General features: G+C 42.0%; 1 protein-coding gene across 1 annotated transcript in view; it reads left to right on the top strand.

Moving 5' to 3' along the window:
- The window catches only part of inpp5a (inositol polyphosphate-5-phosphatase A), a 148,776-nt gene that overhangs the window by 46,953 nt on the left and 76,235 nt on the right, over positions 1-25,588 (top strand). The window contains 2 exon segments of the mRNA XM_086180960.1: positions 5,915-6,015; positions 6,240-6,327. Of these exon segments, the coding sequence (XP_086037086.1) occupies positions 5,915-6,015; positions 6,240-6,327 (189 nt within the window).

Consider the following 25,588-nt stretch of genomic DNA (forward strand, 5'->3'; position numbering starts at 1 on the left):
GAAGAAAAAACTTTGGTCTTACCCAACAAAGTGAATCAGCAAGGTTGCTTTAATCATCAAGGAAGATCTTGTCTTGTCATGAAGAAACCTTTGAATAGTAGCTGATTTGCACACCTTTAAGGAATGGTTGTTCGCGTTTAGTGTATCGAACTGTTACATCCCCGACATCAAGAAATACAAGCTTTTCAACTCGTTTTGCAACTGCAGCAAAGCATCTTAATATGCTTGATGTACGTACGTGTATTCTAGCTGTCATACAATGTTCCAATCAGCTGTTTAGCAGAGTGAATAGCAGGGGAATTCCTGGCAGAAATAAAAATATTGACTTTATGACACACCTCGATCATAGTTCATTGGCATGTTTGTACCAGCTACCGTAACACCTGCTCCCCCGCCCCACTCTTGTATTTTTTATCTTCCTCTCCTTCTCACTGCCTGTCTGTCTCACTCCTCTGTCTCTCCTGTCAGGCCCTTTTCATACCAAGCATGTTTGAAGAAGTTTCAGGCAAACTCTGCAGTGTAAACTTTAATAGTTGGGTGAGAACTGCAGTGAAAAGCCTGCAAACGTAGCAGCTCTATGCACTGCAGCTCTGCAGCAGTGACAGCTTGATCCCAGCAATTATACCGTTAGGACTCTACTGTTGAATGAAAGTTTTAGAGGAGTGACAGAACATATATTGATATCTTTTTGAATGGATTTACTCATACTTGGAAAGGCTGGTGTAACAGTTTTTGAGCTATTACTCATTTGGCTGTTGCTTCACACGTTCTGATCTACTAGGAACGCCACAGAAAGGTAATTACAGGAAATAGTGTTTTGGCCGAGTTGCACTTAAAGCGGCAGTTGTTTTTCTTTTTAAGTTCACACCTTCGACTGCAGTTTCCACACAGTTTACCAAAACACAGGGAAGCTGCTTGAGAACCATAACAAAACTCTTAATCAGACTTTATCAAACTGAAATCAGAAATCATGCTGCTTTATTGATCGAATCCCAGTCGCTGTGTTTGAGCCTGTGCAATTATGCTGCAGCAAAAAACAAAAACAACAACAAAAAAAAACAAAAGCCAGTGTATACTTTGAACAATACTGCACAAATGATGTAGGAATGGATTTATTATTGTTAAAAAAATATTTTTTGTTTTTGCCATTTTCTTCATCGAAACAATAGAATTAGCAGTTATTTGTGTGTTTTGTGTGACCATTTTTTTTGTATTCTAAAGCAACATTGTACACAGCAATCATCATGTAACTTTTCCCTCCAACTGTGTAGCACCAGTGAAAAACGACATTATTTCTCAGGATTGCTACAGCACAAGTACCCACGCTGTCACTACTATTTCAGAATTCCTTTCCATGTACTTTCCTCTCACTATGAAGCATCCAATCAAATCCTGCATTAAGACTCTCAGCATGTCTCCTGATGTCCCATTCATTTACACCTAAGCAAAGCAGGGTCATTTGCCTGCTCCACTTGTGAACCTTAGACTGGGTTAAGTGGGCATGCGGCACTGCCGTGGTGGTATCAACAATCATTTGCATTGCACCACAGTTTAAGGAGTAATCCCACTGCTAATTTGCATTGGAAACGTCTGGGGAAGGTCACGGGCTAGTGATTGTGTCGGATCTCCTCAAGTCCAGAGATCTGTAATTTGCAGGGACCACTGACGGTGTTGAAGGTCTTTAGATCACTCACCCGTCCGGTGTAGGGCTGTGCCATAACACCAAAATCTCTTCCACCGGTAGCAATGCCTATCCTTATGCAGCAATTTTTTTTAATAAATTCAGTAAATAAATTTAATTGAAGGACCTATTTCTTGTCATATTTTGAGTTATATTTGCTGCAAATTCAAGATAACACAAATTTAGTTAAATAGGGATGCAAGGTATTGGATTTTTATTCAATCTGCTGATATTTTACAACAAATTTGGCTGATAGACGATATTTATGTCAATATTATGTGTATAAAACAAGTTTGGATGATACTGAATCACTGAAACAAACACATGCAAACATTGTCAATGTTAAAAATTGTTTTCTTCCCTCCCCAAAAAATGCCCAGCACATTTATATTTACAATATTGTTTCCCATTATGAATAACAGGAGATTAACAAAGATGAAGAGACAAGCAAAACTGGGCCGACTGTTGGCCAGCAGACCGAATACAGACGCGTTTTAAAAAAGACCAGTATCCACTGATGCCAATGATATGCCAATATTATTGTGCATTCCCATTTTAAGATTATAACTTCAAAATGTTAACATATAATACATAAAAAGATAAATAGAAATAGCAGTGAAGCTCTCAAATGTGAATATTTTTTTCAAAAATGAGGACCATGTTTTGCAGATGATTCTGTGGGCAAAAGCTGCTTGCAATCTTTGCATTTTCTTCTGACCCCTTCATTGTACTTCTGTGCCTCACATAATCTCTTTTGAAATGTGTACTCATAAAACGGGCGAGCTGTGTTTGAGTAAGCAGGGAATTAACAATGTGCAGTTTTCTGGTCAATGTTCAACAACATCGGTATGAGAGAAGACTATCTTTTCAAAGGAGCTTGTTAGGGGGTTTTTGTCGATTGATTTTGTTTATTGTTTTGTTTAATATATTTCAACTTGGATCGTCCACAAAACTCCAGATTTTATCCGGAAGCCTCAAATTCCTCTTGTTACCCACATCGAATATTTTTTGTGAGACTATTAACCACAGTTTGACACAAAAATCTGTCCCTCGTACGTCAGTCTACCGACTAGGCTGTTCGCTCTGATTATTTATACTCCAAATAGGAACCATGAAATAAGACTCAGGCTCTACTGATTAGTCCTCATCAAAGCTCTGCTGTCTGGTGGTTCGTCTCTGCCTGGAGGACAATGTCACTTCACACAGTGGCATGTTTGTCTCATTAGAAATAAATCATCTTTATATTTAAAGATCTGTACTGACCTGTAATCTGTCCTGTGTTTCCTTAACCCCTTGATGAGAAATGATATGTAAACAATGGACTAGACAAATAATCCCAGAGAATCCAAGAAAAGATGGAGCCCTTTGCCTCAAGAACCTCATGGAGCAACACGGTTTTGCAGCTTGCACTTGGATTGACACTTAAACTACAACTATAAAAATACATGAAGTCTCAGTCAGAGCCCCTTTTTTTACTGCAGCAGCCTTCCTTAAAAACGGAGAGAATGCACCAACTATCAACCCTTACACACTTAGAACATGACAATGTGAAATCAAGCAAACAAGATTTGCTGTCATGGATGATATTGCTCTCACCATCCTCAACAGTTTTTGTTACTTTGATCTGGGTATGTATACTGTATAGTTTTGTATTCTATTGTGGTTCTATTGCATAGTGGTGTTACAGTGTATTGGGGTTTTGTAACCTGCCGAGGGACTAAAGATGAAAATAGGCCATTTTGCTTACTCTAGTACCTTTACATTTCTATGGAAACTGAAGTACTGATCAGTGTTCACTATCGCTAGTGATACCCCTCACATGCATGGATGGAAATTTCCACTCCTGTCCTTCCTTTACTAAAAGATTACTTAACTAAACGTTAACTTTTTACCTGCTAATTGAATTACAAATTAAACTTCCTTTAGTGTCTGGCCTTGGGCTCTCTTCCATTAAAACTTCTAAAACTGCTTCGGTATTTGAGTGAAGTCTTTTCTTGTTTGTGGAAATTTATAATGTAATGTGTGTGTTTGGGACTTTTCTACTTGAGCCATTCTTCTTTGCTTTTCTCTAATTGTATCTGAAGTGATGCAAGCATCAGTCGGGAGACACTTGGGTTTCCACTGGCTTACTTCAGCGCAGGTCGGGTGGGGTCGAGTCGATTTGGGTACTCACCTTTACCATTTCGGTCCCTTCTCCGCTTGAGTTCCAAGCGAGCCGAGCGGGGCTAAAATGTGACTTAAACACATCGCGGGGCCCTGATTGGGTAACTTACCCTCTTACGTCGTCTACTTCGTATCATCTTGGCCTTGGCAGTATACTGGTCGATCGTTGGTAAAGACTTTTATACTTTTCTTGGGTGTTCTGTTTCCCTGCGTGAAACCGTGTCTGTCTGTCGCCCCTCATTTACAGTTTAAGCAAAAACCGCTGACTGAGCAACAGGCATAATACCGTCCATTGTTGTTGTGTCGCACACAAATTACACCGTGGAACTCCTGGCCGGTGAGACCACACATGCTGATGTGGGAGCTAGTGCAAGTGGAAACGCACCCATACCAAGCTGTACCCACCCTACCCGAGCCGAAGTGAGCCAGTGGAAATACGCCCTTACACTTATTACATTCAGGCTTCTTTATCTGCTTATCCTAAAGCCAAATTTTTTTTCTAAAATGTAGAAAGAACTAGGATCTCTCCGAGTTCCCGAGGGGTAATTCCTCCGTGGTTCTGAGCGCCTTTTCAAGGCCTCCATTCAGAACACTCTGGTTGTTTGGTGTCATCCCTCAGGGTATAATTCTGAATTTGGATGATCGTGAATGTGAGCATGGGTCATAGTACAGTAGCACTTACTATGTATGGACCTCTCAGTAACAGCACAGTTTAACAAAAAGGTAGTTTTAACAAATAGAAACCTTTTGAAATATTGCGAAGGATGAGAGAAGACACCTTCTCAAACACAACAAACATCCTTTTAGGGTTGAGAAAGTGTCCCATATGGTCATTAACTGGTAGAGATAATGTCAGTATTTTTCTCTCTACTCACATGTTAACAGAATATTGCAGTAGAGGTGGTGATAGATTTAGTTATTGTCACATGTTTGTGCTTTGCCAAAGTAAAGGAAAGTCTCTGGCTCATTGTGTTTGTTTTGATGGAATTGCTGATTGTGGCAGTGAAGTTACTACCTGGAAAGAATTAACGGCCTGGAAAGATAAACAGAATTCAGTGTATTACACCAAGTATGTACATGGAAGTGCACACACACATAAGTCACACACGTCACATCAGATCCTGACATTAGCTCCTTGTAAGTGACCTTTTCCTGATAGGTCCACTAATCTTCCCAAGTTTGAGCTGCTGCAGGCCCCCCCATTCGTGGGTCATTTGAGCTAAGTGACGAGCCATAGGTTGATGGAAAATCCATACTGTTATTGCCATACATTACTTTTATTTGATTGGATCTGTAGTGAGCATAATGCAACAGCGAGGCGGGGCGCTAGTGAAGTAGCAGGGCTCTGTAAGGGTCCAAAGACCATTTGTAGCCCCCCACCCGCAGTACTCAGTGACACTGATGAACAGCTTCTGACTACCATCCATAAGGCCGAGCCAGTGAGTGCTTGTGAGTGCTGTAAATCACTCTGTGTTATTGATTTTCCATTAGAGGTCAGCCACTCTGAACACCTCTGACAGGGTGCTCACAAACACCTCACTCAGTGGAGGAGGGAATTTTAAATGCAGGAGACTCGTGCTGGAAGCAAATCTAAACCAGGTCCTGGTTTATACATTTTCAAGTATCCATTCATTTTCCTTCCAGGAGACTCTCTGATAAGCGCTGTATTCTTGCCGTAGCGAAGCAGTTATTGGTATCGTGAGTGATTTGTCAGTCACGTGTGAGCAGCTGTCACACCTTGCTGTACATACACAGAGTGCTGCAGGCATGAAGAGGGGCCGGCCCTTGTGGAACAAGCTCACTAAGTGCCTTCTGCCTACATTAGCAAGGTACTTTGTCTTGAGTAAATATAGTAGCATGTCATACAACGGAGTTCAGAGAGAATTGTTGAGGCGCCACGCTTGTAGAGGTTTCGTGCTCAGCTGAATAATTCAACTTAAGTGTTGTTGTTTCATGAGCAAATTGCCGTAATGGGGTGTTTTTTTCTGTGTAACTGCATCAGTTGTGGTTATTTGCAGTTTGTCTCTTTCCTTCATTTTTGACGCTCTCTCTCTTCCTCTCTCCTTGCAGACGGTTCAATCACACAAGCCACACTTCTTAGCAGTTCACTGTCAAGAGGTGGGCGGGAAGAATTATGAAGCATCCATGTCACATGTGGATAGTTTTGTCAAGTAAGTATTGTGCTCATGATGTAGTTAGTAGGCTTAACTCCGCTTGTGTAGTGTTTGAAGCTGAGCCGACGACTCCCCCCACTGGTCACATCCCAGCAAGGCAGTTAGTTTTTAATTTTAACACCGTTTCTTTATTGTGCCCAAAGTGTGTGTTCCAGAATACATTGTTCATTTGAAAGTATTTGTTTTAATACAGTAAAACTCCTGACGTGTGTGTTCCCCAGGGAGTTATTGTCCAGTGATGCCATGAAGGAGTACAGCAGAGCTCGCGTCTACCTCGATGAGAACTATAAATCCCAGGAGCATTTCACAGTAAGTTCAGTTTGATCTCAGTTGTCCCTCATTCCTCATCAGATTACCGGAAAGACAGGTAGACATCAATCAAGAGCCACTACTGCATTTTTATAAAATATGTATGTAAAAATCTAAAACTGTCTCTTTTTCTCTGTAAAGCAGAAAAAACCCACCACTTTCTTTAGTCATTTTAACTGTGTTAGTAACACGTTTGACTCAGAGTACTAGTGTACTAGTGCAGTTGTAATAGGAAGGCAATTGGTGGTAAAATGACATCATCTAACATCTAAACCTCAGACAGTGGCCGTGTTATTTGTCATAACTCGTCATTTTTTATTAACAGCTCTTGAATGTGATCTGTAACAGAAACCACTATCACCCTCCATGCGCGTGCATATTTACTTGCAAAATGCTCAAGTCACTAGGATGAGGAAGCAAACTCTAAATGAAGTGTTTTCATAAACAAAAAAGGCTGTTTTGTGCAGGAACTGTCTTTATCTGATCAGTTCATGGATTTGTGACTGAAAGAACGACTGCTGCAGAAATATAGGTACCAAATGGGGAATGCTCATTGAGCTGTGCATGACACGAGGGACAGTTCATGTGAGTGAACTCCAGTCTCTAATTCTTGGTTGTATATTATTCATACTATGCAGCCACATATAAGCCTATTGCCCTCTATATGTAATAACTGCTGGTACCACAAGGTGGCAATAGAGGTTTGGAAATAATTCTTTTAGTTCTCAGGCGAAAATGTTCAGGGTATTAGAGCTGGCTCTCAGAGTGAAGAAGGATTCCTGTGCATATCCACAAAGTTGTATGTACTCGTTGTTTATTCTTGTTTGTGTGATGTAAACACTAAAGGTAAGACCCGCCACTGTTGCACCGTGGTATGGTTTGCCTGTATTTCTGCCGGCCTCAGCAAACATCCTAGTGTTGGAAGGTTTTGTACCGATCACACTTCATATTTATTCCCTAATTACGTCCTCATCAGGAAATCAGGACACATTTCAAACGTCATATATATCATGGAGCTATCCCTTATATTCCTTTTGTTTGTGAAAAAGTCTGTAACTAACTAAGCAACATTCGGAATCTCCTTCAGTGTGTTGGGCTATTTAGGTCAGTGGCTTTCAACGTAGGAGATCATAACTAGGGTGGGTTGCCAAATGGTTTTGGAGGGAAGACAGCAAGTGAAATAGACTCGGCACAGATTTTAAGTGTGTGGGTTAAAGTGTTCCTACTCTTGAATACTTCTGTATGAAAACTAGTATAACGAGGAAGTATAAAAAACTGTGAAAAAAGTTCTAAAACTAAAGCCCCTAAGATGAAAAGGCTCCACTTTTTGTTTTATGTTAACAGGCTCTATGAGAATCTGTTTGTTTCCATTAATATTGTTTTAGGCCTAGAGTGCACATGGTGATTGTGATGGAGCAAATTTGTAAATAAAGCTAAAAATTTAAATCCAAAATGGAATTTCTTGTTCTGGCTGTTGGCATAAGAAAAGAAAAAATTAGAAATGCAGGCCTTACAGGTCTTACGCAGCAGAAATCCAAATAGGCATGTTTACTGTAGAGAATTATGAACATCTGTTGCATTATTCACAGGTGCAGATGTCCCTTTTCGAAGGTGTTATGAGCTGTTACATTGTAATGGCATTAAATCTGTTTTACCCAAACATCTAGGTGAAAGAAACCAATGCAAGATTTAAGAACCAAAAGTACATTTCTGGTTTTCTCTCACAACTCCCCTGTGGTACAGCAGCGTGATTATTAACTGTTAGTAGTTGATAAATCATCCACCATCAAATAATTTCTATTACTGTTCTCACACTCTGATGAATAACTATGCTACATAAATAAATTTGCCTTGCCTTGCCAATGAATGACGGTCAACAGTATTTGAATAAAGCTTTTGAATGAATGAGCCAGCTGAGGAAATGTTCTGTTTGTGACCTCTTGGTGGAGCCAAACCCTCAAACCTAACACCACTAACAGAGCTCTGTACCTTGAAACACCCAGTAGTTCCGCGTGCTAAAAAAGTACTTTAATACTAGATGTTTAATTCACACACTACAGGTGTGACATCTCTTCGTCCCCTCCGGAGACGGTGTGGACCTGTAGAAAAGTCTCCCGCTGTTGTCCAGAAATGAACTGACGTCCCCTGCTGAGTTGTTTCTGTCTGACTTGTACATGTTTCTGGGCATTATCGTCATGCTACACTGCACCCCAACAAACGCTCATAAATCACAGCACCCACCCAGTCACATTTGCTCTTTATAAAAAAAATTGCAAACATTGGCCTTTAGAAAATATAATTATCTGCCGTTTCATATAAGCGCGGCTAATATCCTGGCATTATGAGCTGTTTATTTAATGGTGTTTGTGTATAGATTAACCTTTTTGTTGTATTTTCATTCTCATCAAATAGAGATCACAGTTTGCGCTTGTCTTTGTGAAGCAGTCAGTGGAAAGAGAAACATCTGATGTCCTTTCTATGATCTTGATATTGAAATCCTGGCAACAGTAAATATGAATAGACTCTTCTGTCTGTTCTCACACAGGGCTTGCCATTTAGCTTTGATGACATCACCCCTATTTGTTTTCTCAATCTTCGATTTCCCACCCCCCCTTCCCTGTGCTCCGGGGATAATTGTTTGTTGTCTGACCCGCTTGTCAATGTTCAGATCATGTAAGGGGGAGAAGAACACTTTTAGATCCAAAAGCTGCCACTTCCTGTGTGTGTGTGTGTGTGTGTGTGTGTGTTGTTGAGTTCTTCTGAATACAAGCTTTCTGAGGAAGGTTTTTTTTTGTTGTTGTTGTTTAATGAGCGGGAGTGTGACGATGGCCGTGAGTGTATGTTGAAGGCCAGATTGCAAACAGTGTGTGAAAGTGTGTGTAAGAATGAAACTGGGTCAATAAGAATCATGGTTGATAGATAAAATGGTGAAGTTACAAGAGATCTGTGTTTGTAACTGTTGAAACTAGCCAAGTAATCAATTCAATGATCCGCATGTCAATAAGAGAACAATTTTCTCAAGTATTTTTGCTCTATCTTTAATTTAATAATATTTTTATATAAATTTATTATCAAAAAATTGTTTTAAATGAAAAAAATTCTTAGATTTGAATTCGAAGAAATGATGGACACTTAGGAATGCCAAAATCTATCTCTTATTTTCTATTAATACATTTAATAAAATAGGGTTTGTTGTTTATGATTTAACTAATATTAATTGAAATAGTCATTAATTAATTATCAACAAATTTTAAACTAATTCCAAATCACTAGATTAAATGCAGCATAGAACCTAGAATGGTCTGCATTATTTTCATTCAATGTGACAACTTCTTGACGTTAAAATGCGACATGTAGCACCTTGATGCTGAATCTGAACAATAAGAAAAGCAGGCGAGCTGGAAGTCCTCTCGTCCCAGAGGAAAGTAGCCATGATGGGGAAGAGCTTGACTGACACGCCCCCCCCCCCTCCCATCCTGAGCCCCGGCCCAGTGTTTTACAGCCCTGTTAAGGTATACAGCAGGTAAAATGTCAATTAGGAAGGCCCGCCCTGATAACTCAACTCCCAATCCACTTGTTCTTGGCCATTAATATTTATCGTGGGCCTGGCCCGGGAGCTGCAGCTCATGTCATCTGGAATGATGTGCGCTGATGTCTGCTCCCGTTACCACTTTCTGACACACACACACACATACACACACACACACACACACACACACACACACACACACACACACACACACACACACACAATCACACTTGTATCGTGATGTCTGTAGAGCTCAATGGAGATGCCACAAACACACACTGACGCACGATCTAATCAAGCCTTTTGACACACACACACACACACACACACACACACACACACACACACACACAGCTGGACACACTGCCTCCTCAACCCTCAGTTGTTCCAGGGCATTTTAATGGGAAATTAAAGGCATCCCTTGTCTGTGGTCGGTCGGACAGGAATGAGAGTGGCGACAGAGGATAAATCAGACTGGGAGGCTTGACAGGATACTGCTGTCTCCTTTTACCCTGTGTGTGTGTGTGTGTGTGTGTGTGTGTGTGTGTGTGTGTGTGTGTGTGTGTGTGTGTGTGTGTGTGTGTGTGTGTGTACGCATCAAGCCCTTTGTCTTGTTTGGTTTGTGTCGTTTATGTCAAACTAGGAATTCAAAGCAAGCTGCTGTGCATGGTTATACTATTTGACTTCATTTCTGCAGCTGGTAATAGACTTCCAATGAAAGAGTAAACAGCTGTTTAGATGCAGGTGCCATTGCAATGTCTGTCTGTGATTCTATGGGGATGCCTCACATTATGGAATGCTAATATCTGCTCCATGAAAAATAAAACTGGATGTCATCCCTCTCTCTCTCTCTCTCTTTCAAAGGACTTTACAAGACTAAAGTAAAATTGCAGGTAACAAATAACGGTCTTTATTTAGTATGCTAGAGGTTCTAACAGTATGAAATATATACATATGTGGAGTTTACTCCCGTTTCTTTGAAAATGTTAACTGAAGCAGCTTAGGTAGGGATGTGGAGCAGAAATGCCATTAGAGTCGCTCCCCGCTGACTGATAATGTGGATGGATGTGGTTCATTTTTATGAACAGTTGTTTTAAATGCCATACGATTCACAGATGCTTTAGTCTTGATGTCAGTGTGTTTTTGTGTTAGGAAGGTGAGTAATAAAGTTTGAAAATAAAATGTTAGGAAAGGAAACAATGCACCATAATAACAATTGAACAAAGCAAATTTTAATCAGACATGTAGTTCTGCTAAAACACGGATAACCTGAACTAAATGCTGTGCCAGAACACATTACATGACACATGCTGTAGCTACTCAGGGATATGGCTTTTGGCTGAGCCAGGTTAAGAGTGTGGGGGACAAGTTCTCTCGTCTGCTGTGGGCTGCTTCACCTTATGTTTACCTGACCATGGAGTCAAGCCTTCAGTGTCCTTCCTCACTCTCCAGTTTTGATAAAACTGATGCTACTGTATAGCAGCATCTATGCTACCTATTCAGGAGCTGCCAACATTGTTTTGAACCAACAGTTGCCATAGTCACTCCTAAATCACACACCTACCTCTTCAAATGACTCTGATTGGCTGCACCATTTACTGTAGGTGAGGAGACAAGCACATAACTGGAAGCCTGGCAAAATGGATTCTCTTGGGCTCTTGCAAATCCATCTGCCTCGTGAAGTCACAAAATCATAACCATCCTTATTTCAGTAAATATTGAGATCAGGATTACTTGTTATTACTTGGTACAAATACTCATGGCAGTTCAATTGAGAAACAAAAACATGAAAGTGAAACAGCACTCACAGTGTGGAATAGATATGCACAAATGAAGCCAGTGATGCTATGAAGGAACACAACGTTTCTGAGAATATCTTGCCTAAGTACCTCATTTTTGATTCCATCGTCCTCCCTGAGCTTCCTCTTGATCTCTGGTCAAGCTGCCCTGTCAGCAGCTGCCAGCCACTCGGCTTCACTCGGCTCCAGAGGTGAGTCCTTAATTCTCCTCCAGGCAGGGCGCTGTAATGCAATCACCAGTACCGCTCTGCTCAGCCAGGAATTTATGAACACTTAGTGTCCCTCTTTGCTGACAGGGCCTCGGTGTGAGTGTGTTTACAGTATTTGCCAGAAATGCGTGTCACTTGCATTTATCGCCTTTTTAAACCGCATCCTATATCAACCTCCTGTTCTCCTTTTACGAGGAAACAAATTCAGGTTGCATATAGAGATTATATACAGCAAGAGACGGAGGCAGAGCACGAGTGAGTGGGGTCAAAGAGGAGGTGTCTCTGTGTACAGTCTGTTGGTTTTACACACAGAGGTTAACTAGCAGGAGCAGCTCTCTTCCACCGCCTCCTCCAGCCACCCCCATCCCATGTATAAGCAGGTTAAAATATTGCAAACTAAATCTAAGTGAGCTCTTATTTCAATATGGTGAGTATGCAACCGACTGAGGCCACTTGAATGGAGTAGGTGTCAGCTCCGTAATATCGCTGGGCCCATAACTCTGCACGACCATCACTCATACGCTTAGGCCAGACATAAGTGCATACACACACACAGGCATGGTGTCAAATAAACACTGACCCCCCCCCCCCCCCACACACACACACACACACACATACACGCACATTCAGGACATGTGCTGAGCGACAATCAATGAATCTGCCATCAGGTTTGAGTTATGAGCATAAGAGAGTGGGCATTCCCTCTGTGAAATCATATTTTTGAAAATGTATATATAATTAATGGAATGTGTAAAGGGGTGATGCATTTATAACCAGAAGTCAAATCTGAGGAGCCTTTTGCCCTCCTGGATCATCACACACACTCTCACACACTCACATACACACACACACAAAAACATACGAACACCAAACTTCTTCTTCCTAAACATCACGCTGATATGTGCTTATGTTTAGATGCTTAGCAGAACAAGTAAATCAGCTGTATTAGAGTCAGAGGTGTGTGTGTGTGTGTGTGTGTGTGTGTGTGTGTGTGTGTGTGTTGGGGGTCTTTCGGCTGTTATTCCAGCATGAGGCAGGCCCGGTTGTACCTCTCCACTGTCCATTATGATGTGCAGCCCCCAGCCACCGAGGGGGCAGAGTGAAGGTGAGCCTGTCATATCGATCTTTTTAGTGCTAAAATATGAGCCACTTTACTCTGCTCCCGGACGCAGTGATGTGAAAAATAATAACTCGGACCCAAATTAAAAATATTGATCCGTTAGGAGGTGTTGAGAGCAAATAAACACCCTCTGAAGGATTTTTATCCCTCCCTCCCCTCATCGTTCTCCCTCCGCCGTCTTGTCCCTCCCCACCCTGTGAAAGGGCGGGGTCAGGGATGGCGACTAGCTGGTCTGTAGAGATATGCCACAATGTTGTTGTTGCTCAGTCAGGCTCCTGATGCTCTAAACTGTTCTAACACAAACACATCTTTTGAGCTCGCCCAGCACTGATTGATCAGACTTTGACTCCATAATCTGGTATTAGCTCGGCCTCATTCAGGTACACCCACCTAACCCTACCCCACCCTCCCCCCACCCATGCAACCACCCCTCTCATCCCCCACTACAAGTCATAATTTTCTTACATCTGGGCTTGACTTTTTTATTCCTTCCCACTGTAACGGATGAGCTGACATGGGGCCATCAAACGGGTGGGAAAACAATTGCCACAAGGTTAATTTTATTGCTTGCTCCATGCATTTGTGAGCAGGCGGGAGGTGTCCTCTGCCCGGGTCCTGATGAATGGCTATGCCGAGCGGGGAGGAATGAAAATGAGAAGGGGAGAGAGGCCAAGCACGGGGAGCTGGGTCTGCCACCCCAACTGAAATTGAAATTTTTCTGACACACTCAAAATTGGTATTCTGTTATATAAGAGAGGCAGTGTTCCAATTAGTTTGATGATGAAAGTTGTCATGTGTCCCAGTATAGCGGCCACAGCTCCAACACCACAAGAATATTAATACCTAAACATCCCAAATGTAGGATGTCAGATTGTCTGCAGTCTGTCGGTATATAAACTTCGTGTATCTAAATGCTGGCGTAATACTTGGCTGTCCAGGTCGCACCTCTATCGATTGTCCACAAGGGCGTTCAGTTTTGGGGCCGAGTCGGGAAGAATAGATATTTGATGGAGCGTGGTGAGTGGGGCTGCACCAGCATCTGCATCTCAGTGCTGCGTCAGTCGGGACTGGGGCCAGGCATCGAGGAGGATCACATGCTGCCTGTTGACATCAGTGAGAGGGAGCGCGGCCGGAGCTGGCGATATCTCTGGTTCCCCACTTGAGAAGAGTCCTCTCGCTGAAAGCTCGCTCCTGTGCTCTGGCGTGGGGCCCTCACTTTCTTCTGTGTGTGTGTGTGTGTGTGTGTGTGTGTGTGTGTGTGTGTGTGTGTGTGTGGTGTGTGTGCGCGTGTGTGCATATACATATATGTCTATGTAGCATTTCTGATATAGGACTATCACTAGCCAGCACTTTGTCCATGCATATCGATCTCTCCTCCGCCACGGACTATAGCCACTTCATTTGCATGGCCCAGCTGACCCAGGCCGTCACTGGCCATTATATTCCCATTAGCTAATCTCTTTGATTTCCATAATCCTCTGTCTATTGAGAGCCCTCACAGCTCTCACAGTCCCGCTCTTCAAGGAGAAAAAAAAAAAGACCCCATCAACCCCACCCCGGTAACTTTGCTCTCCAAAAATCTGCACAGCAGCATGCAGGCATATGTACACTGACACATAAACATTCAGACAGTGATGATATTTATTGGCTGTGTTATACAGACTTTTCACGTTCCTATAGAATTATCAGCAAAATTAACTGCTGTGTGCAAATCTGTAGAGCTGTTTTCATAAAATTCCCATTCAAAATGTCACATAAATATGAATATTTTTGATAATAATCTCCAATGGATTGTAATGGCACACAAGTTGACACACAGCAGCATTTGTACTATTCGAAGGAAATTTAATGATAAGATAGATGTATTTGAACATGTGCTTGACTAAATTGTGTTTGAAACATTCTTTATTGCCCAGAAAGATTGTTTCTATTCGTCATTTTAATTTTCAAGTAGTTACATAAATTTAAATGTGTGGCTCACAGGTCTGTAATTTATAAGATTACTGGGCTTCAGCTCACTGCATATTAACGTGTGTGTATGTGTGTGTGCGTGCTTGAGGTTAGTGGTTAGGTGTCAGGGGCAGCAAGATCATATCCGGCTGCCTCTCAGTTCACCCTTAGGACCACAACTATCCTAAATTCAAGAGTATCAAGATTTGGGATTAACAGATTCAAAACTAAGTGATGATAAATGCATAAAATGGCAAATTAGTAGCCTTCATAGATTTCCAGAGTTTGATGTGACCTCGAATGTGATTCAAGGTCTGGAAATATTTGAAGTCCTTCAGTCCATTGCTTGTAAGGGCAGCCATACTTCACTGAGATTGTGTGAACACGATATTCCTGTTTAGGTAGCATGTGCTTGTTTCTTACTAATACACTGCCCCACATTTGTTTGAAGTGCGGAGCATTAGGTGCTAGCTGGTTTGAATACATATCTCTAGCACCAGTAAAGTGACTGGAAAAAAAAATCTATTTCCTGATTTCCTGACAATTTCTTCCTCTTGCATCATTACTTTTTGACTCTAGAATGCACTAAGAGCCAGCCATGTAAATTTAGCTCTCGGTAACGGACGGATAGCAACCAAACTGTCCAAAAACACAAATTTAAAAACTCAAATGCATGGTTAAATGAAATCCTCATATTCTTCGCAGCTGTTTGCAGGGTAATACATAAACCCTTTGACTGGAGTATAATTCTTCATTTCACAGTACTTCCTCAAGATAAGACAGAGAAACTTTCTGCCTCCAGCAGGTGAATGTGAAAACTTCTAAATTACAACCCACGACCTTCATCTGGTGAGATCATGCCAGTAGCAATGCAAGTGTCTCACTCTCTCTCTGGTTACACACCACTGACTAATATGCATATATAACATCATCAGTCAGTGGTTTAATCTCAAAATCTGATCTCAAATTCTGATATGCTCCATAACCCATACTTGTGTCACTCCCTGCCTTTCTTCTTGGCTTTGCCTGCCGAAACGATGGCTGCAGAACCCGAGCCAGTAGGTTAAAATGGCTCTGCTTTGCCGAGCTTCCACCTGCGGCGTTGTAGTGAAGGTGATTAGCCTTTTACATCTAACACACTCCTCTCCCTCATCCCTGGTGCATCTACTTATCCTCTCTTGATACAAACATCCAAACTGACCTTAATCACCCGCAGCAGAGTTCTCTTAGAGCGATTGCTTCCATTGATCAAAGAGGACCTACAGTATCACCCATTGCCAACACTCCACCCTTGTCACCCCTCCCTCTCCAAATGAGCTGATAATTAATAAGGGCTGGCTCCGCAAACACCAGTCAACAGACAGCATGATGGATCAGACAGCTTGGATGCAAACCAATACAATGCCAAGCTTTCTGCAGCCCTCTGTAAAGCCCCTGGGTGTTCTTTACCCTGCTTGATCAGGCATGCACAGGAGCACCCACCCTACTAATTAAATACCCACAGGTCGCCCTTGTTTTTCAGCTGGGATGCTTTCTATCTGTTGGCTATTGGCATGTTTTTAATAATTCATGGAGCTGCATTACTGAGGAAAGAGGACACAGATTACAGCTATGTCGTTGAAGATTTTGTACATTTTAGACATTAAATAGCTCTGCAGTATTTGTTTCAATCATGAAAAATTTGCCGTGTGGTTGCCTATGAAATGTTTCTGAATCAACACCTGCATCTTACATTCTGAGCGTGTACGATAAAGAGTGTGCAGATGATTAATAATTATCTTTCAGACAACTCCAATCAGTCATCTGAACAAGCACTCGCACTGCAGTGAGACATTTGCAGGAGAGCTGCCAAATAACTGCTTCTTAAAACAGATTTGAGCGACTTCCTTAAACTGTCCCACTGAGGTTATTCAGCAGCAGCGACAAGGAAGTGAGAGAGTCAGTCTGTTGGCTTTTTGTTTTTGTTTCTTTTTTCTGAAGGAGCTGAGTAGTGTCAGACGCAGCCATGACTAATCTATATGTCTATCGGCTTCTCGTCCGTTGCTACACAACATCCAACCTGTTTGCTGCTACTGTATTTGTGGGCTACTGTTGGCTCGTCATGAGTCAACATACAATTGTTGTCATTTTGTCATCTTGTAAGAGAAAAGTACCAATCAGTCAAATTTTACCGAAATCAAAAATCACAATTTTCCTTGGCATCCTCTGTCCTGAGACCCTGGTGGGAAAAAAGGGCAGAGTAAATATTTTACTAGGGTAGAATCCTTGAGGAGAGCCACCGAGGGGAGATGATGATCGAACCTGCAATAGGTGCTTCAATACTGAACTAATCAACAGAATCCGAAACACACAACAAAATGTAACAGAATCCAGAATCTCTGACTCTTAATGATGTGAAGCAAGTAGGATGTGAGGTTATCAGGCCCTATGTGGCCCCAGACTGGTGTGACTGGGTGTAATTGGTGAATCTGGTGTAGGAGGAGGAGTAGAGGGTCGCTGGCTAAAGGCTGTCAGCCTGTCATAATAACAACCAACAATGTGATCATTTAATTTCCTTTTCACTTACACATCACATCACCTCACCTCACATGAGGGAGGAACACACACACACACACACACGCACGCACGCACGCACGCACACGCACGTTCACAGAGGGACAAGGTTAATGTTGGGCCCCATTTATTTCAATCTAACCAACACAATGACTCTAAATAGCCTTTCAAAAGCAGAGTTAGGGGGGAGGCAAAAATAATCTAATCTCACAATTACTGCTGGGCTTCATTCTATACTTAAGTGCATTTTTATTGTGTAACGTTTCTTTTTTCTCTCTCTCTGCGCCCTCTCCCGCCCCGGCGTTCTTTCCTGCCTCTCTCTGCAAGCATTCTCTCCCTGCCACTTCTCATCTAATATGGCCATAATTGGGTTTGCTTGTACAAATCAAATTTCAGCAATTGGGTTACCCTCCTCTGAAATTGAAGAGGTCTCAGGGCCGGCATGGGTGGAGAGTTAATCTGCTTTTGTTAAACCCTTTTTGGTGGCTGTAGCGGCAACATTGTGCTGTTCCAGTTTAAGCGTTTTACCTGTCGCTGTGGACATGGCCCACCCTTCACACACACACACACACACACACACACACACACACACACACACACACACACACACACACACACACCAGGCTGAGTCCCCCTCTGCTTCTCTTCGTGCAAATAATGACGTTTGAATCGAGCATTAACAGGCTTAATTACTTTAAAATTGTCATTTTAATTTACACTGATATAGTATTGATCACACAAGCAGAGATTAAGGCCCTCAGTGGAGCGGTTGATGTGGAATTAAACAGGGCTGGGTCCTCCTGGGGCCCGCCTGGCCTGTCCTGCCGCAGCCAGAAGAGGAATGACATCCTCCCCCTAATGAACTGGCAGCATGCGCAGACATGAATTTCAGGCCCCGCTGGAGAAGGAGGGAAATAATGGGGTTTGGGGAGCCATGGCGGGTTATTCATTCACTGCCATGCACCAATTCTCCTGTGATTCATCCCCAGACCCCCAGACCCCCACTGCATGTTTGCCTGCCACATTCAGCTGGCCTGACCTTTCTTCTGCCTAAGTGTATATATATATCCTCGGCCTCCTCGGGGAGCACCTTGCCCCGCACCAGGTATCATGTACAGAACAAGGGAGGGGCACATGGTGGTGTTAGAAAGTGAGCAGGGGTGGGAGGGAGGGACACTTGTAGCGAACCACTGGCTTCTAACTCCAGCCCCTCTACCCCCATCCCTCCTCCCAGGTGGTGGAGGTACGTGATTCTCCCTCTCATTCTGGCTCAGCGGCCTGTCTCAAGAAGACGCCACTTTCCCGGGGAATTGATCTCCTCACTTGAGCCCAGTGTCACGCACAGCTGGTTAATATCGGGGGAATCGTTACATTAAATCCAAGCAATTTCATCCCAGTTTGCTGAGAGCGCTGTGTTGTGAGGTAATTATAGCAGTAGAAACAACCTCTTGACACCTGTCTCCAATGAACACACGCAAACAATCACACTTCACACAAGTGCTTTTAATGACTGGTTCTTAGAGTGAGCAGCCTGATAAGAATTCAGCTGAACAGGAAGAAGAGTATTCAAACGCAGCAGCTCTATGTGACATATCTTGACTCTATACTACAAGTTGGATTCTTCAATTTGTAAGATAAAATAGCTATAATCTTTTTAGCTCATGGTGTCAAGGATCAGAATTTTGGTGAGGATCCGTTTCATCATGCTTGAACTTAAAAGTATTGTTTTTCTTTTAACTTCTCGATGAAATAAATGTTGATTGCGCAATAAAGTCTTTATCACAAAATGACACTTTAACCTTTAGACTGGTTCCCTATAAGCCTCAGGTTTACTATGAAATTCTGTGCGTTGACTTGAACTAAATCTCGCTAAACAGCGGAACTGGTTCCAGCCAGAAACTTAACAATATCACTTTACCACTTCAGTGGACATGTACTATACATTATTTTTGAAAAAAGCAGGACATCATTTCATGTAATTTATGCAGTAAATAGTGGGTTGGTTAACATTTTACAATACTGTCACCTTGACTTTGACAGTGGTTCCTGAAGAATATGTTTTTCAATAACAATTTCTGGAAGTCCATTTAAACATATGGAAAATTATGTTTACACACAATTGTAGAAATCATTGTTATGAGATTTAAAAAAAAATAGTACTTACTTATTTTACTTAAGTAGAATTAACCACAATGTTGAGGTGTCTGTTTTTAACATAGAATGACGCTATTAAAGCCTTTAAAAGTCTGACGCACTGAAGCAACCTTCAGATTGAAGCTGCTCTACCCTCTGAACCCCCCAGGAGGAAACATGGAACAGATATCATGTAAATGGTCAGCAGTGAAGCCTCAAGTGCAAATATACTTAGAACTTTCCAGTGAAGTGGAAGGTCCCTTATGTAGAATTTTGAAATGAAAATTAATTGCAGAACACAGACATTGTTCCCTTTTTTTTCCGCCCTGACATGTAAGAGTCATTCTTTACATCCATCCATCATCAACCGCTTGTCCTGTTTCAGGGTCGCAGGGGTGAGGTACACTCTGGACAGGTCGCCAGTCAATCACAGGGCCACATAAAGAGACAGACAACCACTCACATTCACTCCTAAGAGCAATGTAGAGTTCCTAGTTAACCTAACAAGCATGTTTTTCTCATGTAGAAGGAAGACAGACATGAGGATTTGCAAACTCCACTCAGAAAGGCCCTGGACGGCTGGTGGAACCCAGAACCTTCTTGTTGTGAAGCTAACCTCCCCAATGTAGTATAATCATAAATGCAACACAGAAAGAGCCATCTGAAAGTTATCCATGAAAATGTTAGACGGTATAATCAAGTTGACTTTCTAACAACAGTTTTAAATAATAATGGAGTTTAATTCTGCTGATCAATACAAACACAGCTCGCACATTAAGAACACCTGCCAGCCAGGAAGAAGAATGAAAATGTCATTTTTCACAGCATAAACATCGAGACAGCTTACAATTGTAAGTAGAAACAGGTTCACTTCATGACAGAGATGCTTTGCTAGACAGAACTCGATGCTTGTCCTTGAGCCAGTTTACTACCAGTGATCCCAAAACTAGCCTAAAGGTTTCAGTGTGGATTGAAGAAGCGAGATTGATTGATTGCATTAGCTTCACCTGGATGTCGGGAGGTGGAAGCTATCTTGACGATGGAGGCTAAACCAAACAACAACCTCTCTCTCCCAGCTGGCAACTTCCCATGACGGATATCATGTTGTCTCCAATACACGTAATGGACTTGGCAAGGTCTGGGGTGGCTGGGCTTGGGCCCTCTACTCCACTCTGTCATCCAATCACCTTATTCTAATGCTATTGCATTGTTTAGTCAACCGGTCGTCCATTTACATCAACCCATAACCACATAGCCACACCACAGAAGCACTTAATCGAATTAGTAGGTATTGTGCAGCACATTTTAAACACATAGGCCATTTTAAACACTGGCGTTCAGTCAGTCCACCTCTCTCCCTGAGCTCAGAGTAATGGCATCACAAGCTCTCCATGCAGCGCCTGCCTCTCCTCTTTAACTCTCATAACTCTGTACTCATGCCCAGTGTGGACAGTTTGCTCAGATCTTTAAATGTGTAGCCAATATTGTTGTCATGTTTATGTTATGTACTACATATTAATAGCTCATAAAGCACCCTGCTCCATTATTAAATAATTTTTCACTGGGTTTTCATTAGCAAATAGGAAGTCAAAGCTCCAGACTGGAACAGCCGGTTAATTACAGGGCTCATAATTTCCTAATTTGATTTTCGGGGATGTTTGCAAGGCTGTTTGGCTAGCCAGAATATAAATAGATGAACAAAAATGAAACGGCCACATGGCTGTAAATTTGTAGTCATATGCCCTATCTCGTCCTTGACTGAATGTATTTTCTTCCCGCAAATCTTAACAATCCAGTGCCATCTTTTAGAACAAATTAGTCTCATATGTTTGCCCCCCTTAACAAAGAACAAATTCACATCAAATAAACCAGAAATTGTCTCACGACCTAATTTTCTAATGATATTAAATAAGGCACGTGTAAATTTTTTTGGAATGACTCATCTTTGGGGTCAGCGGAAATGAGCAATCCCTTTGTCCCCTAGCCGCCCACCCCCTGTTAAACTATTACCTATAAAAACAGCTGAACATTCCCAGTCAGAGAGGGTGTGTCCCGCCCGGTGTATTAACGAGGGCCTTCCTCTTTGTCCTATTCCTCGCTCGATTGACTTTTGTTTGGAAAATTAATGTAGCCGCTTGTAAGGCTGTGGAGGTCAGAGGTAGATGGGCTTCAGCTGATGAGGGGCGGTGCTGGGCACACAGACAGGCAACAAGCAGCTACGAGAGCTCCAGAGGCTGCTTGATGAAACTTATTGTGGATATGTGCAGGGGCGGGGCATGCACTAGCTTATGATGTATTGTCTTTGTGTTATTGCATGCACACACCAAAATGCATCTCCTATGATTGCCCAAGTAAATATATAGGCCCATTTATTGACTGTGCTCAATCTCCCCAATGTTGGTTAGGATTGTTGCCCTTGTTTTATGTTGTATGTCCATAGTATAGTTTTATTTGCCTGCGAAAGTGTTTGTCTCACTTCATGTAACATTTTAAACTTCTGCCAGTCCCGTAAACCTAGTGGGCAGTCCTACCCTCTGTCTGACCTCTAGAATGTCTCTAATTGGTATCATTTAACAGTATGAAGTATAACCATGTATCAGTGAGTAATGCCTCCCAAGGAGGAACCAATCTTACACAAAGGGTGCTGTAGTCAACGGGCTTCCTGCACAAGTTCAAGCCACAGTGGCACCCTGTGTGCACCAGGCTATAGCTAATTACCAATTCATTAAAGAGCCCTCTAATTAGATTGGATGTTATGCTCTTTCAGTTAATTCAAGTTCTTTACCGCCTAATTTCATTTCTGAAAAAAAAAAAATCAAAGTGCTCTTTGGCCAACTGGAAATGAAGCATTTCTCCAAATGCGTGGAAGTGAATCCTCAGTTATCTGTGTAGCCTCAGTCTTCATGAAGTATCGATGAGACTTCTGTTGTTTTGATCCCTCTACAGTTACTCTGGCGATTTATCATGACAATTTAGTGTCTGTATTTTTGTATAGTATAAAAATAATGCCCCTGCAAGGCAATAGAAACATCTCTATCTCCTGGGAACACATGATATAGCTGCAGAAAAGCAGAAGCCTGTTATTTACTGTAGCTCACTTCTGGCAAGTAAGCTTGTTTTTGTTTTTTTAGCAGGAAGTTCAAATCGTTAAATGCAGTTGTATACAGGGGTCACTATAAAAGAAAGGAGTACATGGATTAACAAAGTTGCTGAACTCACTTTATTGGTGGTCTCATGTAATTAGGAGCTAGAGTTGGTTCTTGTTTGTGTGGCAGGTGAATTTTATAAATGTCACACTTGCGCCAAAGAAACAGATTCTTCGTGCACTACAGTTAAAGCCTGTTACTTTTTCACCATGTCTGACACAATGTACTTATTTATACAATTAACTTTTTATTGTTTTTAGATTAGCATAAACTAGCACCAGAGCTTGTTTTTAGATGTACATGGGATTAAGAAGATAAACACATACTAAATGGCTCATAAAATATGAATAACATATGTAAAGAAAAATTGTAAAAAGGATCAGACCATGTCTGATTTCCAATTAAGTTCGCAGTGTGGTGCTTTTGTGTCCATCTTCTGGTAGTGACACAAACACATCCTATCATAGGCCCCACCTTTGTCCCTACAAAAAGACTTGTTTTACTGTCACATATTGATCCTCTTGTTCTGTTATTATTCATGCACATGATAGCTAACAGAAGTATCCGCTCCAGCTGGTGTTAGTCATACGACATGGAGCGTGCTCAGTAGGCCTCCTCCTGGCGGTGCAGGAATGTTACCGCAGCTACTCTGCGGAACTGGCAATGAAGAGCTTCTTCAGGAACATGATGTCACCTCATCTGACCAGGACTTGAGTGTCAGCGTTCTTCATTTATATGTAAAAGTGCTGCACTACAGCTTTAAAAGCACTAAACCCGATTCTATAGATTCATTGATACAGCCGTTATGTACACACACACCCCCACCTCTGACCTCTGACCTTCAAGCTTGATTGTTAGTTTATAAGCCGCGTTTATGCACAGTCCCTAAACCTGGCAAGCTAAACTCATGTCTGCTTAGGAGTTTTTCCTCAGATGTGACAGATGCATTTCACATTGTGTATTCTCGTCCACATGAGCGAATGATATACAATACAGTTACCACCTGGTCATCTGTTGAGCACTCAAAAGAGCAACCCAGGAGACTTGTTACCAACCTGCATGGGCCCCCTCCAAATCCTCTTTTCTGTCCCACATTTTTGTGGTTATATTTACAGGAGAGCAGACATGGGTTTGCTGCCACTCTTGCCCCTGGCACAGCACCTCTCGCATCTTAAAGCTGTCTTTTAAGAGGGGCCGCGTAAAGGCTGGATGCTGCGATTGTACTGATAAAAAGAAACATCTGCGTAAGAAAAGTCCTCTGTTCTCTCTTTTTTATTTATTATTACAATAATACAATAAGAGGAAAAAAAAACCATGACATAATTTCTTGATATCTAAGACGCTGAGGCTGCATTTACATTTGCTTTTCATGCAGCGTCCATGTGCTCTTAGTGGCGATGCACTGAAGTATAACTAAGCTAGCATGGAGGATATCCAACCATTTAAATCAAGCCTCTGGGAATTTTACATAACACATCATTGGTGAACATTGGTTTTTGCATAAAGACAAAGAGGGCCACAAAGAGCCACTGGACGGGCGTCTTAGTCTGAGAAGAGCTTCTGCGTGTGTTTTTGCAGACTCTTCTAAAGCTTCACGGTCCTGTGGTCACTGTTGTGCTCGGAGAACGCCTCGTCTCATACCCAGACAGAACACAGACAGAAAGCTGCTTATTTTTTTTATACATCCAGGGGGGAAAAAATGATTTTTTTAGCTGAAGGCGACCCCGAAATTGAACCCTCTCCTCTGACGTGACTACTTTTTCGGCTTGATCTTCAGAAGAGTGCTATCCACTCTCTGGGCCCGAGCAGATAAACTATCATCGATTGTCCCTGTGCTAGGGAAGCTGTCATATTTTATGGATGTTTCATGCTCATGATCTAGACGATGTTGCCTTCATTTAGGAAGAGTTGTGTTTGTACTAAGGGAGGAGGAAGGGCTCTTGATGCAGAGAAATGAGAACCTTGCTGATAAATTCTTCTCACAAGTGACAAAGTAATGCTACTAAGATGCAGCAAACTAATATATTTCATTATGGCTCTGTGCAATAGAGCTCTATCTTATTGGACAGCCAAGGATGCCAGTTTGTCATTACAAGGCCACATGAGTTAGCCACAGGCAGGGTGGGACAGACTCAAAGCTGCCTCTGGACACAAGCTGACTGATTACTTTTCCAGCTGACATCACAGCTCTGACAGCTGTCCCAGCATCCTTAGGGACAGTTGAGGTTTCCCAATACTGATTATTTGACATATAAACGTCACTAATGTCACCTGCCACCTCAGAATTTGACATGTGCCCATGTGTGCATGGCTTAAAATTAGGACCACACCAAACCCACCCCAAAAAGTAAATGCAAGTTTTGCAGTCCCTGTAAAATAAAAAAAACATCACAGGTCAGTTTTCTTTACGATGCAACCCCAGTGATCACTTAAGTTTATATTACTTCCATTCCCTACAGCCTATATGATCCTAATCTAATCAGTTCTCTCACAAATGACACTGCATGAATAGGCATAATATTAAATCAGATAATAATATAGATTGATGAACAGTCCATGACAACATTAGCGGCCTCTCCAAAATGCAGAGAAGAAAGAAGAAATCAATGAGCTCAAAGACCTGTCATTTGCATGGGCCTCTTTCCCTAATGGGAATCCTTCTTACAGATGGGGAATAACAAGTTGAAATATTCTTTTTGATTATTGGACATCCATAGCCAAATATGATTTACATTAATGAGCATAAGTATATTAAAGGCATTTTATCCCCCAGTATCCGAAACAATTGAATAATGGCCCTGGCAAGCAAGCAGTGTCCTGAG

Source organism: Aulostomus chinensis, chromosome 16 (assembly GCF_037954235.1).
Source record: "Aulostomus chinensis isolate RoL2024-O1b breed Wild chromosome 16, RoL_Achi_v1.0, whole genome shotgun sequence".
NCBI lineage: Eukaryota > Metazoa > Chordata > Actinopteri > Syngnathiformes > Aulostomidae > Aulostomus > Aulostomus chinensis.